This window comes from Coprinopsis cinerea (genome assembly GCF_000182895.1).
Source record: "Coprinopsis cinerea okayama7#130 chromosome 4 map unlocalized cont3.4, whole genome shotgun sequence".
NCBI classification, from domain to species: Eukaryota; Fungi; Basidiomycota; class Agaricomycetes; order Agaricales; family Psathyrellaceae; genus Coprinopsis; species Coprinopsis cinerea.
Genome location: NW_003307541.1, coordinates 1,302,736 through 1,317,614, shown reverse-complemented (window position 1 = coordinate 1,317,614; position 14,879 = coordinate 1,302,736). Strand labels below are relative to the sequence as shown.

The 14,879-nt window shown below is 51.0% G+C and overlaps 5 protein-coding genes across 5 annotated transcripts; 1 reads left to right on the top strand and 4 right to left on the bottom strand.

Moving 5' to 3' along the window:
* Positions 1-37: 37 nt before the first annotated feature.
* On the top strand, positions 38-1,424 carry CC1G_07877 (hypothetical protein; the record flags this gene model as incomplete). Its single annotated transcript, XM_001838634.2, has 7 exons — positions 38-74; positions 129-324; positions 399-489; positions 544-553; positions 609-944; positions 1,000-1,211; positions 1,266-1,424. The coding sequence occupies 7 exons, from the start codon at positions 38-40 to the stop codon at positions 1,422-1,424; spliced, it is 1,041 nt and encodes a 346-aa protein (XP_001838686.2).
* A 743-nt stretch (positions 1,425-2,167) lies between these two features.
* Positions 2,168-3,235, bottom strand: CC1G_07876 (hypothetical protein; the record flags this gene model as incomplete). The annotated part of the gene is made up of 3 exons (XM_001838633.2): positions 2,168-2,515; positions 2,570-2,689; positions 2,747-3,235. The coding sequence occupies 3 exons, from the start codon at positions 3,233-3,235 to the stop codon at positions 2,168-2,170; spliced, it is 957 nt and encodes a 318-aa protein (XP_001838685.2).
* A 2,256-nt stretch (positions 3,236-5,491) lies between these two features.
* On the bottom strand, positions 5,492-8,415 carry CC1G_07875 (other/CAMKK/ELM protein kinase; the record flags this gene model as incomplete). The annotated part of the gene is made up of 6 exons (XM_001838632.2): positions 5,492-6,059; positions 6,145-6,917; positions 6,972-7,588; positions 7,640-7,756; positions 7,864-8,098; positions 8,164-8,415. 6 exons carry the CDS (start codon positions 8,413-8,415, stop codon positions 5,492-5,494), a joined length of 2,562 nt encoding a protein of 853 aa, XP_001838684.2.
* A 1,684-nt stretch (positions 8,416-10,099) lies between these two features.
* On the bottom strand, positions 10,100-10,515 carry CC1G_14365 (hypothetical protein; the record flags this gene model as incomplete). Its single annotated transcript, XM_002911320.1, has 2 exons — positions 10,100-10,258; positions 10,312-10,515. The coding sequence occupies 2 exons, from the start codon at positions 10,513-10,515 to the stop codon at positions 10,100-10,102; spliced, it is 363 nt and encodes a 120-aa protein (XP_002911366.1).
* An 873-nt stretch (positions 10,516-11,388) lies between these two features.
* Positions 11,389-14,164, bottom strand: CC1G_07874 (hypothetical protein; the record flags this gene model as incomplete). Its single annotated transcript, XM_001838631.1, has 7 exons — positions 11,389-11,650; positions 11,924-12,132; positions 12,556-12,743; positions 13,448-13,491; positions 13,557-13,615; positions 13,674-13,981; positions 14,092-14,164. 7 exons carry the CDS (start codon positions 14,162-14,164, stop codon positions 11,389-11,391), a joined length of 1,143 nt encoding a protein of 380 aa, XP_001838683.1.
* Positions 14,165-14,879: the final 715 nt, after the last annotated feature.

Below are 14,879 nucleotides of genomic sequence, written 5' to 3'. Positions count from 1 at the left end.
AGGGTTTTCTGATAGTTACAGGATTCAAGCCACCACCATGACCGTGACAAAGATCTTCGTAACTGGCGGCAGAGGTAAAGACGATTGTACCCCTCCCAAGCCCGATGTGGTCTAATAGCATCCCTGAGGTTACATTGGCGGAACTGTCGTCGATCGCCTACTGGAGCATCCTGACTTCAAGTCCTTCGAAATCACCGTCCTCACTCAAAGCATGGATGCAGCAGAGGCCCTCCACAAGCTCGGATTGAAGACCATCATCGGCGATTATTCGAAGTTGGACCTGCTCACCAAGGCGACGTCAGAGACGGATATGTCCATGCAATGGTAGGCCTTCAATCGGGTTACCCTGTAACTAGTAACTTGTGGCCTAACTGAAATGCAATCTAGGCACAGACAAGCGCAGATAATTACCCGGCGGCTAAAGCGATCCTGGATGGGATGAAGCAGCGCTTCGAGAGCACGAATACAGCACCCATCTTGATCCATACTGTGAGTCCACATGTAAACCTGAAATAGTTAGGCTTACAGACTCTGTTTACCCAGAGCGGAACAGGTACGTATGTTTCAACTCTCCGTTACTGCGATATCCAACTAGCCTGGCTATGTAGGATTCACCCTCCAAATGGTAAATGGAATGCACAGCAATCTGGATAAAGTCGTCAGCGATCTCGACTCGGACACCATCGAAGCCATCCCAGAGGATGTCTGGCACAGGAACGTCGACATCCCCATTGTAAAGGCTGATGAAGAAGGCTACGTCCGGGCGTACCTGGTCGCTCCGTCCCTCGTTTTCGGAGTGCCATCTGGGAAGCTTGCCCAACTCGGCGTACAGTATCTCAAGTCGGGTGCCAACCCGTCCCTGTTCAAGGCGTCCATCGCTCGAAAGCGGCCTGGCTATGTTGGGGGAGGGGAGAATGTATGGTCTGCGGTCAGTGTGGATGATCGTAAGTATTGGGAGTTTGACTCAGCGCAACGGAGTCTAATCGCATTTCCTTCCAGTCGCTGATTTATATATGCTCATTTTCAACGCTGCGCGAACGAGCCCGGACAAAATTGGACATGGCCGAGACGGATTCTACATTGCAGAGACCTGCGACTACAGACCCAAGGAGATTATGAGGACAGTTGGGGAGGTACTTGCAAAGTTAGGACTCGTTGAAGACGCCGAGCCAAACTCATTCACCGAATCTGAGGTTGAAGAGCACATCGGGGTACGTGGCCAACGAACCTTTCTTCCGGTCTCTTGCAACTGAACGTTCCTCTAGTCATTCCTGGGTTCTGTGATTGCAGGAAACTGCAAGGCGAAAGGAGAGCGCTCCAGGGCATTGGGATGGGCACCACTCCACGACAAAGAAGCATTGTTGAAGAGCGTCGCTGATGAACTCCATCTTTATTTGAAGGAGAATAACATTCCGCACTCATAAATGGCCACAGAAATGCCACACCGTCTCCGCAGCGCCGAAGTCAGTACTGATTTTTTCAAAGGGCCATCAGACAACCGTTCTTGTACAATAGGAATTGAAATCCATTTTTCCTCCCGCTGGCTGTCGAATGACACGAATCAGTGTTGCACGTTGAGTTCTGACAGTGACACCCGTTCTGAAAGTCCGACTGATCCGCGAGCAGTCCAGTCAAAGTCCAGTACGCCAGGTTTATCTCATCGACTAGTCAGAAATGAGGCTGGAATTCGAATTTGGAAACGATGTCAGTGGAAAGAGAAGCATTATCATAAACTTAATTGTCGTCTCTCTTTGGACGCCACGTCCTGATTTTACTCACCATTGTGAGTCACTGGGATGGGTCGCGAAGGGGGGCCGTGCGCATTTTGATGGATGCCACTCCGCATCCTATGTTGAAATTGGGAGAGTGGCTCACGTTGAGCGGCGCCCGTGCACCGCGCACGAGGAAGTAATAGAAGATGAAGTTGCATTTGGTAGCGATGATATGTACAATGTAACTCTGAGTAGTACAAATGCAGGGGATTCAGGATTCAGATGGAAACAAATGCTAAGTACGCAAGGGCATGGCTACAATTCCAGTGGTAGTGATATAGTATGATGAAAGATATTGGTGAAATAGTGTTGTACATAGAGCAATGAGTAAAAGAAAAATCCATCCAAGAGTCGTATCGTCGAAGTTATCAGTCATCGTACATCATGGTGCACGTTCAGAGGGTGCGAGTCGTCAAGCCCGCAACTCTGTAAGGCGGGTTATCGATCTTGTGGATCGCAATGATTTGGTAAGGTCCGGGAATGGTGAGACCAACAATGCCAGGGATAGGCGGGATCTCAATGGTGGTCTTGAGATTATCCTCGGGTTCATCGGCAGCCTTCCCGGTGGGATCGTCCTGAGGCTCGTCGAGAGTCTTCTCGGTAAGGTCGAAGGACTTGTTCGCAGGCGGGGACACCGGTGGGATTCCAGCAACAAAGGCGCTGTAGTTGGGCTCGTCCTCGACGGGTGGCACCGCAACACTGGCCTCCTCGGTGATCGAGGCTTGAATAACAGAAGCGTCCTGCTGAAAACGAGTCAGCGACACTGAAACAGAGACCTTTGAGCGAATCGAACGTACCATAGTGTCGCTTGGCCCGACAACGACGATGGCTGGCACTTCGGAGGTCTTTGCATCCGTCTCCGCAGCCTGTTCAGCGCTCTTCTCAACATCCTTCGGTGTCTCTACGACGGGAGCTGGCTGCTTGGGATTGTCAGCAACGCGACATCGAGGACAGATGGGGGGAGTCAAACATACCATAGCGCTTGGGCCAACAATGGACTCTTCGGAAACGGCCTTCGCATTCTTCTCGACAACCTTCTCCGCGACCTTCTTAGCGATTTCCGACTTCTGCGCAGCCGTAACCGTTTTCTTTCCCTTGTCGACAACTGCCTTAGGCTTCTGAGCGGCCTTGGACCTCGTCACTGGGGGAGCAGGAACGACCTTTGAAGTCCCGGGCTTCTTCAAGGCGGCGATAGTCCTATCGTTCTTGGGTCGTTTGTTCTCGCGTTCAGCAAGGTCGTTGTCGTCATTATCGTCGCTGGATAGCTCCTCTCCATTACGCGCACGAATCCTCCAGCGATTCTTCTCCGCATCCGAGAGCTTCGTCCACATCTCCCCAATAATCTTGCTAACCTGAGTCTGAGGCGTCCCTTTAAATTGTTTGCTTTTCTCCGTTCGGAAGAGGATGAAGGCGTTGACCCGTTTGGGTTTACTAGGTGCAGGTTTACCAGCCCCAGGAGCCATAATTGGTGGTTGTACGAAAGCGGTCCTTGCGAAAGATAATGTTGTGGTGAAAGGATGCGGTCAACTTAGCGAAGGAGCAACCACGAGGCTGCGCGGACCGACCAAGTGCGCCATCAAAAGCCAGACGCGTTATTCACGCGGTGGCATATGTCACGTGACTGGTCCGTGCACGGAGTGGCGCGGCAAAGACAGACGGCGCAGGGAAGCGTCGAGGCAGCGTTGAAAGGATCCCCCAAATGCACAGAATATAACGCCAACCTCGAGACCTCAGCAGACCACAGTTTCTATATATCGGTCCCAGGCAGTATGTGAATGTGGTCGCTAGTGAGACGATGAACCCAAGAACCTGGAGAAAGGAGTCGACAACGGAAAAACGAGTTCAGCACCACCGTTTAGAGCGTGTTCCAGCACATATTGGGTCTTTGAGGAGAGGGTGGACGAGACAGGGCGACATAACAGTCCCTTTATGCAGTGGAATGAAGTGAAGTCCCTGTGGTTGTGTGCGATATGGTCTCCCAAGTTCAAACCGTTCCAGCATCGACCCATTTTGCCGCCAAACCCCAAAGCCCTTCCCAAAGGTCCCCTCCCTGATATTCCTGGACCTGATTAGAGCTAGTGGACAATCCAAAGATCAGTCGACGCGTCGCCTGACATCCACAGGTGTACCAAGATCCAACAAGAAAGCCTCCAGTGCGAGCGATGGCCCATACAAGAACGACCCCATTCCAACGCGATCCACGGGCTTCAAGTCGCCGAAACCAGGCAGTGCGGAGGAAAGAGAAGAGGACGACGATAGACGGCAGAACAAAAAAGAGAATCGACACCGATGACCCTTGTCGAAGTTTGAACTCGCAGAGTGGTGGCAAATTCAAACATGAGCGTAACTGGCGCCATCACCGTGACCTTATTCTCCTTCGAAGTGTATGTAGTTCCAAGTTCGATCCCGTTCAGTGCCCATAAATCATGCACCCCTTTCACGTCAAGCTTTTCAAGTTTCAATGGCACACAAACACCGATTTTACAATTCAACGGCAACGCAAATCCCAATTAAAATCCCAACTGAGCGGTGGTGTCCCAGCACAACTGGCAAAACGCGTAAGGCCTAACGGCCAAACTTCCAAGGCATAAATAAATACGAGTGGGGAGTGGTGAGGATGCATCAAGGAGGTAGAGGTGGACTAAACGGCTCAAATAACCTAGCCCTACATAAATATCTGTCCGAATGATAGTAAGTTTGCGCTACTAGACTGAATAGAATAGACTGTCCGCGAGTGAGAAGTGAGAGGAAGAGTGTCCGTATCCATACCGTACCAAAAATCTCACCCCTACGAAGAACTTGAGGGGCTAATATATAGCTCGAGAGAGAAGGAGAGAAACGTAAAAATACGTGTCTATATGTATAGGAATGCAAGTGTAGATAGATGTATTGATTAACAAGCCAACACCGATGAAGCGAAGACCGATGAAGAGAAAAAATAATAAAATGATACAATGGAATCTGGATAGAATGACTGAATGCTGAGGTGTGGTGCAGTGCAATGTGGTAGTTTGAGTTTGCGATGTCTTGAGAAATAATAATGTAACTCATGCTAAAAGTAACTGGTGAATGAAGAGGAAAGTCACAAGGGGTTAGCTAGCCTATGTCACGCAAACCACGAAACATAAGATCGCGTAGAGAAAGGGCATAGAGGTGATATGGCATGACGATGCTGAACACGAAGCGAAAAGATGAAACAAGCCCGATCCGAGGAAAAGAGCATGAAGACAGAAGGTGAATTGAAAGGCGTCGATCGAACGTGTCCAGCCGACAGAAAGAAAAAGGAAGGCGAGCGGGAGCAGAGATCAAAAGAACCAGAAGTCATTGAACAGCCAAACGTATGTCACAACTCGGGGGACGAGGTCACGTCTCGAGAGACAGAGAAAAAAGCCGTCCTGATTTCCTAGCTAATCTGGATCTCATGGCCGTGCATACATAGGTCGAAGGACAAACGGGGAGGGAACAGAACACCAGAAGAAAGGGTTGCATGCCCGGATGTCAAGTACGCGTGAAACAAGGAGGCGATGATGTTGAACAAGCCCGAAAAGAACCGTCCGTAGATAGTAGAAAAGATATCCCAAGAACCACAGCCGGCGGAAACTCGGAATTGAATCGCAGGTCTCTACGACACCCTCTTTTCGCATCGTCCAATCCCCGAGATAACGGGCAGACCGGAGTCACGCACGTACAGACTCCAGACACTAGACAAACCGCTGGACTCATGGTGGGGCATCGGCCTCGTTGGGATATGGCCGCTTCCGAGGGGAAAATGTCACTCCTATCTCCTGCTCCTCATCTGAACTGTCCAGGTCGCCATCCTCGTCGTCCAACGGATCCGAGCGTCGTGTGGACCCCGAGCTTCTTCGGTGGGGTGACCGCTCCTGCTCCTGCGAGCTGCGGTGACTGTTGCAGGACCCGCTTTCCCCGCCGTCGTCTCCAATTGTACTGACCCACCGCGCCTCTGGCCCTTCACCATACCCACTCGCGATCGAAGATGAATCATCGAAATCGCCCATGTCCTCTATGTTTCGAACGTTCAGCTCTTGATAGTTCGACGGACCGGCTTCTTCGTCATCCGAGGGTCGAGAAGGGATATAGCTCGTCGCGGGTCGAGGTCGAGGCGTGTACCCCACCCGAGGCTCCACACCGCCCGCGCCGACCACGAAGTCCTGGTCATTGAGCTGCACTTCTGTCGAGGTGACACTCATGACCTCAGTAAACTCCAGCGGCTCGTCGCCTTGGCCCCAACTTGATGCTCGTCGTGCAGCGGTGAGTAGGCCACTATCGCTATACTGCCGTGAGCGGTAGTTTCGCAACGCTTCTTCGCTCCACCGTGTCGCCGGGTCCGCGCGAGACGTCTTGCTTGCTGCACCCATTAACGTCTGTATGAACATTGGGGATATCTCCTAATGCTATTTCGCTCCCCCCCCTCGCCGGGTCCGCGCGAGACGTCTTGCTTGCATCTCGAGGTGGGCGGTGATGGTTATGTCGATGATGATGATGATGGTGATGGGCTTGACCAGGAGCGAAACCGACTTGAGGCGTAGAAGACTTTCCAGAGCCTCGAGGAGTGATTTTATTGAACCATGTCCGGAGACTCTGTACCACCGGTCGCTCGGCCGAGGGAGTCGACACTGATGACGAAGGCCCGCTGCTATGGTCGGTAGTCGATGAAAAGTTGGCTGATCGTTGTCGCTTTCCGATCGCAGGGTCCTGGAGGGAATGTAGGCTCCGAGTCTCTTCCTTCTTCTTCCCCTTATCCTTCTTCCCATTAGGCGGGAACAAACCGGGGCTCGAGGCGACATGGTACACACTGTGGCTGGAAGACACTGTTGGCCGACGGTTACTGGGCCGCGGCAACCGCATACGTGGATCGGAGACGATGGCACCTGGTGGGTCTCGGGGTTCACGACGGGTTTCAGGATTACGAGAGTTGCGCTGTCGGGGTTTCGAGAACATGCTCGAGATTCGTTGAGTAACACGGGCGCCCCAATTCCATTTGAAATGGACGAGGGACATAGCACCGGAAGTCTCCTCTTTGGTGACCTTAATCTTCGGGGTAGTCGACGTGGCACGCAGCCACCGTTCCGGGTCTGGGAGGTCCTCTAGAATCCACGAATGCGACTGCGTATCGCCAATCAGGGGCTAGGAGTTGAGATTCATCACTAATATACATAAACGAACGACGTGAAGACGAACCTTAACCTCGTCGAGGGTTATGCGCTCCTTGTAGTCCTTTTGGAGAAAACGATCGAGAAGGTGGATGGCTGCTCCCCCAGGCGCGCTCAAGTCGGGTTGGCGTCCTCCAGTGGGGATTCTATCGGCACCCATAGTCGCATCAACATCCCAGTCACAATTGAGGATTATCCGATACAATTCGAATTCAGTTCCATGGGTAGTGAATGGTACCTTCCCAAAGAGGAGGCAGTAGAGGGTGACGCCGAGTGCCCAGATGTCGATCGACTTGGTTATGGGAGGCCGAGGTTGCGAATAGAGGCTTTGGACCGTCGTGGAGCTATTCGCTCTTGGAAGTGATGTGGACGAGCTGACAGGGGAGGTGGTGAGAGTACTGAATTCCCAAATGACCTCAGGGGCGAGGAAGGAGGGCGTTCCAGCCCGCTTTGACAGATCCGAGTCGTCAATCAGCAAGACATCGTCATCGTCTGCTTCTGATGAGTCTTTCCCAGCGCCGGCCAGGCGTTGTGCGTAGGAAAAGTGGGACACGCCAAAGTCTCCAATCTTGACCTGGCTTCTGTCTTCTGTCCAGAGGAGGTTGGCGGGCTTGATGTCCCGGTGAATTATTCCCTGATAATGCACTGGCAGAGATAAAGAAATGAATTGAACAGAGACGTGGAAGGAATACGTACGATATTCGAGGCCCAATACTGCATCTCTAATAATCCTCCGTGTCTGAGCGACGGTTAGCACCGGCTCGCTCCTGTCGTTCCTCCACTTGACTTCTCCACCTCCCAGGTATTCCATAGCTATAATCAGAGCACGTTTGTCAATAGCCGAGATAACGCGAGGTATATGATTGGGACCGAGGGGTGATAGTGAGGAGGATTGGCAGAAATAGAGAAGGGGGACGCACCCATGTAGATTTTATCCTTCAACCTGTCGTCTATGACCTCGTAAAGGCGAACAACATGGGGATGCCTCAGCTTCTTCATGATAGCAATCTCCTTCCTGATCTTCTGCTCTGTCGTCCCGAGTTTGTCTACGAGTGGGACGCGATCTTGCGAACGTTGGGGGAGGCGTTTTGACTGCTCCATGAGCCGCTTGTAGCGCTCAGCCTTGGGATTGTTCCTCTTGACCGACTTCATCGCCTAGATTCGCATTGGTCAGCTCTGAGCGCGATGCTCTGGGTACAGCTGTGGGTGACGCCACATACTACAGGTAGCCGGCGATTTGGATCGTCTTCAGGGAATCGCGTGTCGAGTCTGTAGCACAGATAGACCTCGCCATGCTGGCCACCGCCAACCCTGGCAACGCGAACGTAGTTGTTGAGCATAGGCTTCGTGACAGCATCGTCGATGTACTGGGTGGTTGTGAGCTGTTTTGTATATGTGAATGGCGGGTCGAATATCTGTGAAGAGTCGCCATTTTGGAGACCTCCAGAACTTGACGCTCCTTGGTCGTCCATTCAGCGTCTACTTCATGGGACTTTGTCGAAAAAGAAAAGAGGAAAAAAGGGGAAAGTAGGGGACGGGATAACAGGGATTATGGATTCGTTCACGGTTGGCGACGACCAAAGAACTCTTTTGAAGATCATGAGGCGCCTTCCAAATTCAGCCACTGGGACCCCAATCACCGCCAAATCTCGATTCCACCCAGTCAATTCAAATTAGGTAGCTAGTTCCCAAGTATACTACAAGGAGTTATTATCTACTTCTTGTCTGAAGACGTCCCCTCTGCGCTTTCTTTCTTGCCGCAAACGCATTTGTCTTCCTCTTTTACGTCTTTCATCACCTACAAATCATAGAGTCTATGAGCCGTCCATTCACCCAATCATTTCGATGCTGGCTGTCAGTCGACCCCCTCGACCTCATTCCAGCATCATCGAGAGTCTTGTGCTAAGGCTTACCTGTTCGACATGCTGGCCACATCCCTACAATAAAGCAAAAGAAAAGCCCCATCAGTTTGACCGCTCTAGAGAAGATGAACCCCTGGGGGACACGGTGAAGCATGGCATATGCCCAAATCGACTCCCGCCTCCAATCACCTTTCAAGCGGAAGACGATACTCGGAGAGGGTCCTTTGTACGAAACGCCACCACACCGCCGGTGCCACGATCCCGTCTTCAGGGTTCAAGGAAAGTTAAGATAGAAGGAACACACACCATCCAGGTCGTCTTCCCACATTTCTGGCAGGCAATCAAGCGGCAGTAGTTGACGGGAGCAAATTCGGTGGTGCAAGCCATTGCGATGAGGATGTGGGTGTATGTATAAGCGCTTGTTTAGTGCGTATCTGATAATGGCGAAGGAAGATTAGCGGATGTTCCTGGAATTCGACAGCCAGTAACTGGGAGGGTGGCGACATAAAGAAGCACGCACAACCCGCTACTTACTTGGTTGGTTCTCAGATGGGCGCTATATCCGAAATGGCGTCAGTCAACTTCAGGAAGGTCAGATCTACCAACAAAACATACCTACGCCGAGTTGTACAAGTACTTTGACGTTGACTCTGTGAAAGATGCTGTTCAAAGGGCGAGATAAGGCAACAGAGCGCTGACTCAGGTATATATAAGCTCTCCGCACTTCGCGCTCACATGACCCAACCTCTTTTCTGACCAATAAAAGTCAATGCTGCTGCCGTATTCAACGCTCATTGGGTTGCCCTCCTGACCTCAGTTTGTGATCTCCTCCAATAAGAAAACCGTCGAATAGACGCTGAAAGGCGCGAGCGGGTCAGCCCAGGCCGCAAATCGACGAGAAGCCATTACTCAACAATCTCTTGGCTAACCCTGTAAAGCACCACGCGCTCTAAAAGGGGATTCCAAGTCATTTCGGCGTTTCGGTTCTAGATCAAAAGCATCAACCACCCAACGTGCCGCTGAGGCAGAATCTCTCCACTCCCTGCACTTCACTGACTGATCCATACGCGTGCCTTTACTAGATGAACACGTAGCTGACAGTTGACTGAGTAACACACCTCTGTGTGGGCTCTGCGTCGAAAATCACGCTCAAGAACTCCAGCTTTTCCACCCATCCAGGTCAAGAAAACGCCACTAATTAAACCAACCAAGGCCCCCAAAACGTGTCGAACCCGGGTCACCCAAACCGAAGGTCTCAATTCAGGGTCCAGTGAAATTCGTCCAAACGTACAATCTACACAAATTCGAGCGTCCTCGAGGCGATCTTTCCTTGGTACGCCTTGGCTTCCATCTTACCGTAGCGCTCCCCAACTTCCACCGGCATCACGAATTGATAAACTCGCAACTCTAACTCGAGGGACCTCGAGGGAAAGGGTATTGAATTGAATGGACCCTGAGCGCGTGTAAGCAAATACTTGTGCTCGTCAGTGTGTAAATGGTAAGTACGACTCGAGCGCGTTTTCTGGGGAGGGCGCACGAGTGAGATCCCAGTTTACCAGTTTTGATACAGTGGGCGCATGTAGATCCGGGCGAACAGAGCGTGTCGATGGGCGTCCATGCCATAAGGCCGCTAATACACAAGCAGAAATGCTCCTCAAAAACAGTGTAGGCATCGAGAGTAGGGACCCTCCAAGAATAGGTACCGTTCATCTTGGACCCTCGTTTCATTACGCACGGCCCACACAACGTTAACCCAGTGTGGCACGCAGAACCTTCCTTCCTCATCCAACTTCCAAGTATGAGTCTACCACGTAAATGAAAAGTGTTCAGTTCGAGATTCCAACTCGCGAGGTTGAAAACTTCCATACCTCAGTACACTTCAAGCAAGAGAACCTAGAAGGGACCCCCGTTTCCAGCTCAACTAAACACCCACACCCACAGTTTAAACATATCCAGAACAACACCTCCCTCTGCAATCCCAGCCTCGCTTCCACAATACAGGGTTGCACCTTCCTCGAATGCTCAGAACAAACAAGCTATACGTAGATATACGCTGAGCATTAGAGAGAGAATTCGCGAGGAACGGTTGATGGGACCGTACCTATTTATACCTTATCCCCCCTCCCACCGCTGATCTGACTTGACACCTGAAATCAAGGGCCCAAACCTACAAGGAAATAAGTCTTATTCCCCCGGTTCCCTGAACGAATTCTAAACACGTGTGTAACCCTGTCAACGCCCGTCTACTTCAACTACGACATAGTAGCCAAATCCCCTTTTATTCAATTTCCATTTACGATTGTAAGTTTCAAGTTTGCCATTGATAAGTTGCCGTTGTAAGTCAAAGAAAAAGCAGAGGCTTAGATCTGAAACGGCGGGAGCGCCCAATAAAGAGATGGTCAGCTGGGACCCCAGAACCACCGGCGAGGGGCTACAACACCCAGAGCCTTGCTGAGTAACTTCGACTCACCTAGTAGATAAGTAGCATAGATACCACGACTCGGGGAACCATCATTCCGGAAAGAAAACAAAACAGTTCCTCCCTCCCAGCCCGGTTCCCCGCGGCCCAACCAACCCAAACGCCTAGGCCGTAGAGGACGCTCCTTTCTCTTTCAACTCCCTCCTCGCATCCAAAATCGCATCCCTCAGCCTCTGAACAGCCTTCTCTACATCCTCAGGTGGAGTAAGACTAAATGAGGCCCTCACATATGCGGTCTTCTGCCCATTAGGAAGGAAAGACTCGCCAGGGAGCGCTAATACACCCCGGTTGAACGCAGTGGTTCTAATCACTGCGGCTGAATCGTCTTCTTGACCGTTTCCTGCTTCGTTAAGGATCAGTTTGAACCTAAACAACCAGGCGGGTTGGTCTGTTAGTCTGTTCGTTCCACCAAAGGATCTGAAAATAGGTGTCCCGGTATAGATAGGGCAAGGGAGATGACGAAGCACAAAATGCCACCGTCGTTCGATGGGTGGAATGGAAGATGTTGAAGCTAACCCTAAAGATAGACACAGTGGGGAGCGACGAGGCATTTACTCCAAGTCGAGGAAGAACCGCGACTCGGAGGTTTAAGAAATGCATCGGCGGACTAAAGAAAAACTTGGCCCAAAAAGTACTTACCAGAAGAACATTCCCGCTTCAGGCGTCGACCAATCCGCGAGGCCAGCGAGATGCTTCTTCATCGCGTTTTCGAAGACATCGCGTTTCTGGCGATAAAAGTCCGCGACGCGCTCAGTATGCGTTTTGAATCCATCGTAACCCCACGAATTCAAAAGGGTATAGATGATGGTTTGTGTGAGCGAGGAGGTTTGGAGGTTCGAGGTCGCGGTCTACAACGTCATATTTCGGTCAGTATAATCAAAAGCGAGGAGTCAGTCTCGTAACAACAGAATCATAATTGAAGGAATAAATCCGAAAGAATTAGTGAGTAAAACGTCCCGAGGGGTAGCACTTAATTGGAGCTCCCGAATCACGGAAGAAAAAAAGAAGACACAAAGAACTCGGGGAATGGGCGTGAACAGCAATGAGCATGGAGGAGAGATAACAAGCGATGATCGAACACGCGGAAGAAAAGAAAAATTACGACAGATATTAGTCTTTCCTTCCGCTCTCGTACTCTTGCGGCCTTAGGTGACTTCCAAGGCCTCGAAGAAGAATACCATGAGACAGTCAGGTGAGAAAGACAACAGCAACAGTGTCCGGAGATACAGAATCTGCGAAAGTAAAAAGGGGTTTGGAAGGAGACGACTTACATGAGCGTCAATGGCTTGGAGGAGCTTCTCTGGTCCAGACGCGAAACCGATTCGAACACCAGCGGATAGAATCTTTGATAAACTATCAAAGCGCAGAACTCGTCCGACCTCGGGTTCTTCTCGTTCGAGGGAGAAGTACGAGGGGTATCTTGGGGCCTTGCCGTAGTACAAGTAGAAGTAGGGGTCGTCTACCAGGGCCATGGAAATAACGTCAGCGACACGAAATGATATGAAGAAAGAAGCGCTAATAACGAAAGACCCAAAGAGGCGTAGGGCAGCGCAGCGTTGTCGATCAGAAAGTGACAGCATTCGGCGCAGTGTTGAGATGGCGCATTCTTCGAAATGAAGACGAGCAATCTCTTGTGGGGGGCCCGACCCTCGCTGACTTCAAAACGAGGGCCTCTGCGACTAGTGAAAGCGTACCTTCCAATATGATGAAGTTGTGCTCTCGGGCAAGGCGAAGAACTTCTTTTCGCCGTTCCAAAGTAGCGGTCATGCCTGTGGGATTGCATCCGTACTGTAGAAGGAAAGTAGAAAGAAAATCAGATTTTCTGTGAATTTCCGAATAGGTGGAAGAGGGGAGGGAAAAGGAATTCTGAAACCAGATATCACGTTGTCCGATACTAAGGGCGAAAGGACGGCTGTAGGCAGCCCAGGCCAGAACAAGGATCAAAGGAAAGAGGGGGTCCGGTTGTACTCACTGGCACTGTGTATAGAACCTTAGGCTTGGGCTTGTCAGAAGGCCAGTTGTCGAGAATTGACCGGAGCGAACTTGAACTAATCCCTTGAGCGTCAGTCTCCACCTCTTGTCACCCACAGATATGACATGACAGGACGTTAATGTCCCGGTTAATGATTGGATCACTGGTGCAATGAATTGAAAGAAGCTCACCGACTTGTTCGCAGTGGAGGCCATGGAACATCGGAATCACCCCCCTATCGTGTTCAGCGAGTCATCTCAGCACTGCCAAACACCTCGCTTTAGTCTGGTCTCCACTCACGCGTAGACAGGTGATTCGACGAGGATGGGGTCCCCTGGGTTCACCATGGCTTGTACAGCCTAGACGGCGTCAGATTGATGTCAGTCGATTTCGAGTCGGCCTAGGACTCGTTCCCACCTTGTAGATAAGGTCCTGTGAACCAGATCCAACCGATATCCTCCAACCCTCATCCCGCTTCCTGCCATGGTGGATCTCCTGCAAGCCAAACAGCCAGTCTAGCAGCTTCTTCATCCCGGCAGTATCACCGTACTGTAAACCTTGCTTCAAGTCCTCATCTTCGACCTTCAGCGCGACTTCCTCGGTAGGGTTCGTCGGGGATCGTGCTGTGAAGCTCAGGGACGAGAACGGGAAGGTCTCCGCATTAGGCTTTCCAGCCAACAGCGAGATCAAGCCCGGTGTTTTCTCGAGGGGAAAGAGTCCACGAACTGTCAAAAAAAGCCGCCAGAGTTCAGATGGGGGTTCCACCCAGAATCGAGATGGAGGAAATAGGAACAAGGACAACAGGGGTCTTGATGGAAATTGAATGGGTACTGACTTGGGCTCGGTTTGCGCTGTTTGGCATTATCTGATAGAAAGTCCGTGTAGTACGACTCAGGGAGACGATTCATGACTTGTTTCCTAGAGATGGTCGATATCAGAGGCGCTGATGGTGGTGGGTTGCGCAGATAGAACTCGCCTGAGGTCGTGGTTGGGGTTATGATGGCCCGAGATTTAGGATGTCAACTGACAGATTTTCAGAGCTGCACACCACACAACGACATAAATTAGAATAATACCTGTTCGTCGAGCAGGGCGTTCAAGAGAGTCCTACGACAACTATCCGATAAGTCGAACGACTCGGTGGATCTTAGTCAAAGGTTGGCCATCGTTCAAATTTTGACGCCATTAGCAAAGCCGTGATCCGGCTATTCATCAATAAGCGCGGAAGTAAAATTCTTGATAAAAAACATTTGGGATAGAACATTCATGAACGCTAATACGACCGTTAGAGATCTAGAGTCAGAAGCTCTCTAATAAGACCATGCTGTCGTGTCCTGTACTCGTGTACTCACCAGATGCTTCTAAACTTTACGAAACACGTTACCGAGACGAAACCACACGAGCGCGCTCGATGCGCCGCTCGAAACGGTCGAACGCAGAGCGGAATATGATTGGGTTGACGAAGGTTAAACTTATTGCTAGGACCCATGATACCTCCACGTTATCCCTAACGTTGACGGTGGCGAGTGCTTAATTTCATTCGTCGAAGACAAAAACGCGGTAGTGATCATTTTCGCGGGAATGGATTTGGTCACTTCCGGCGGGAGAGGACCTCGCCACTCA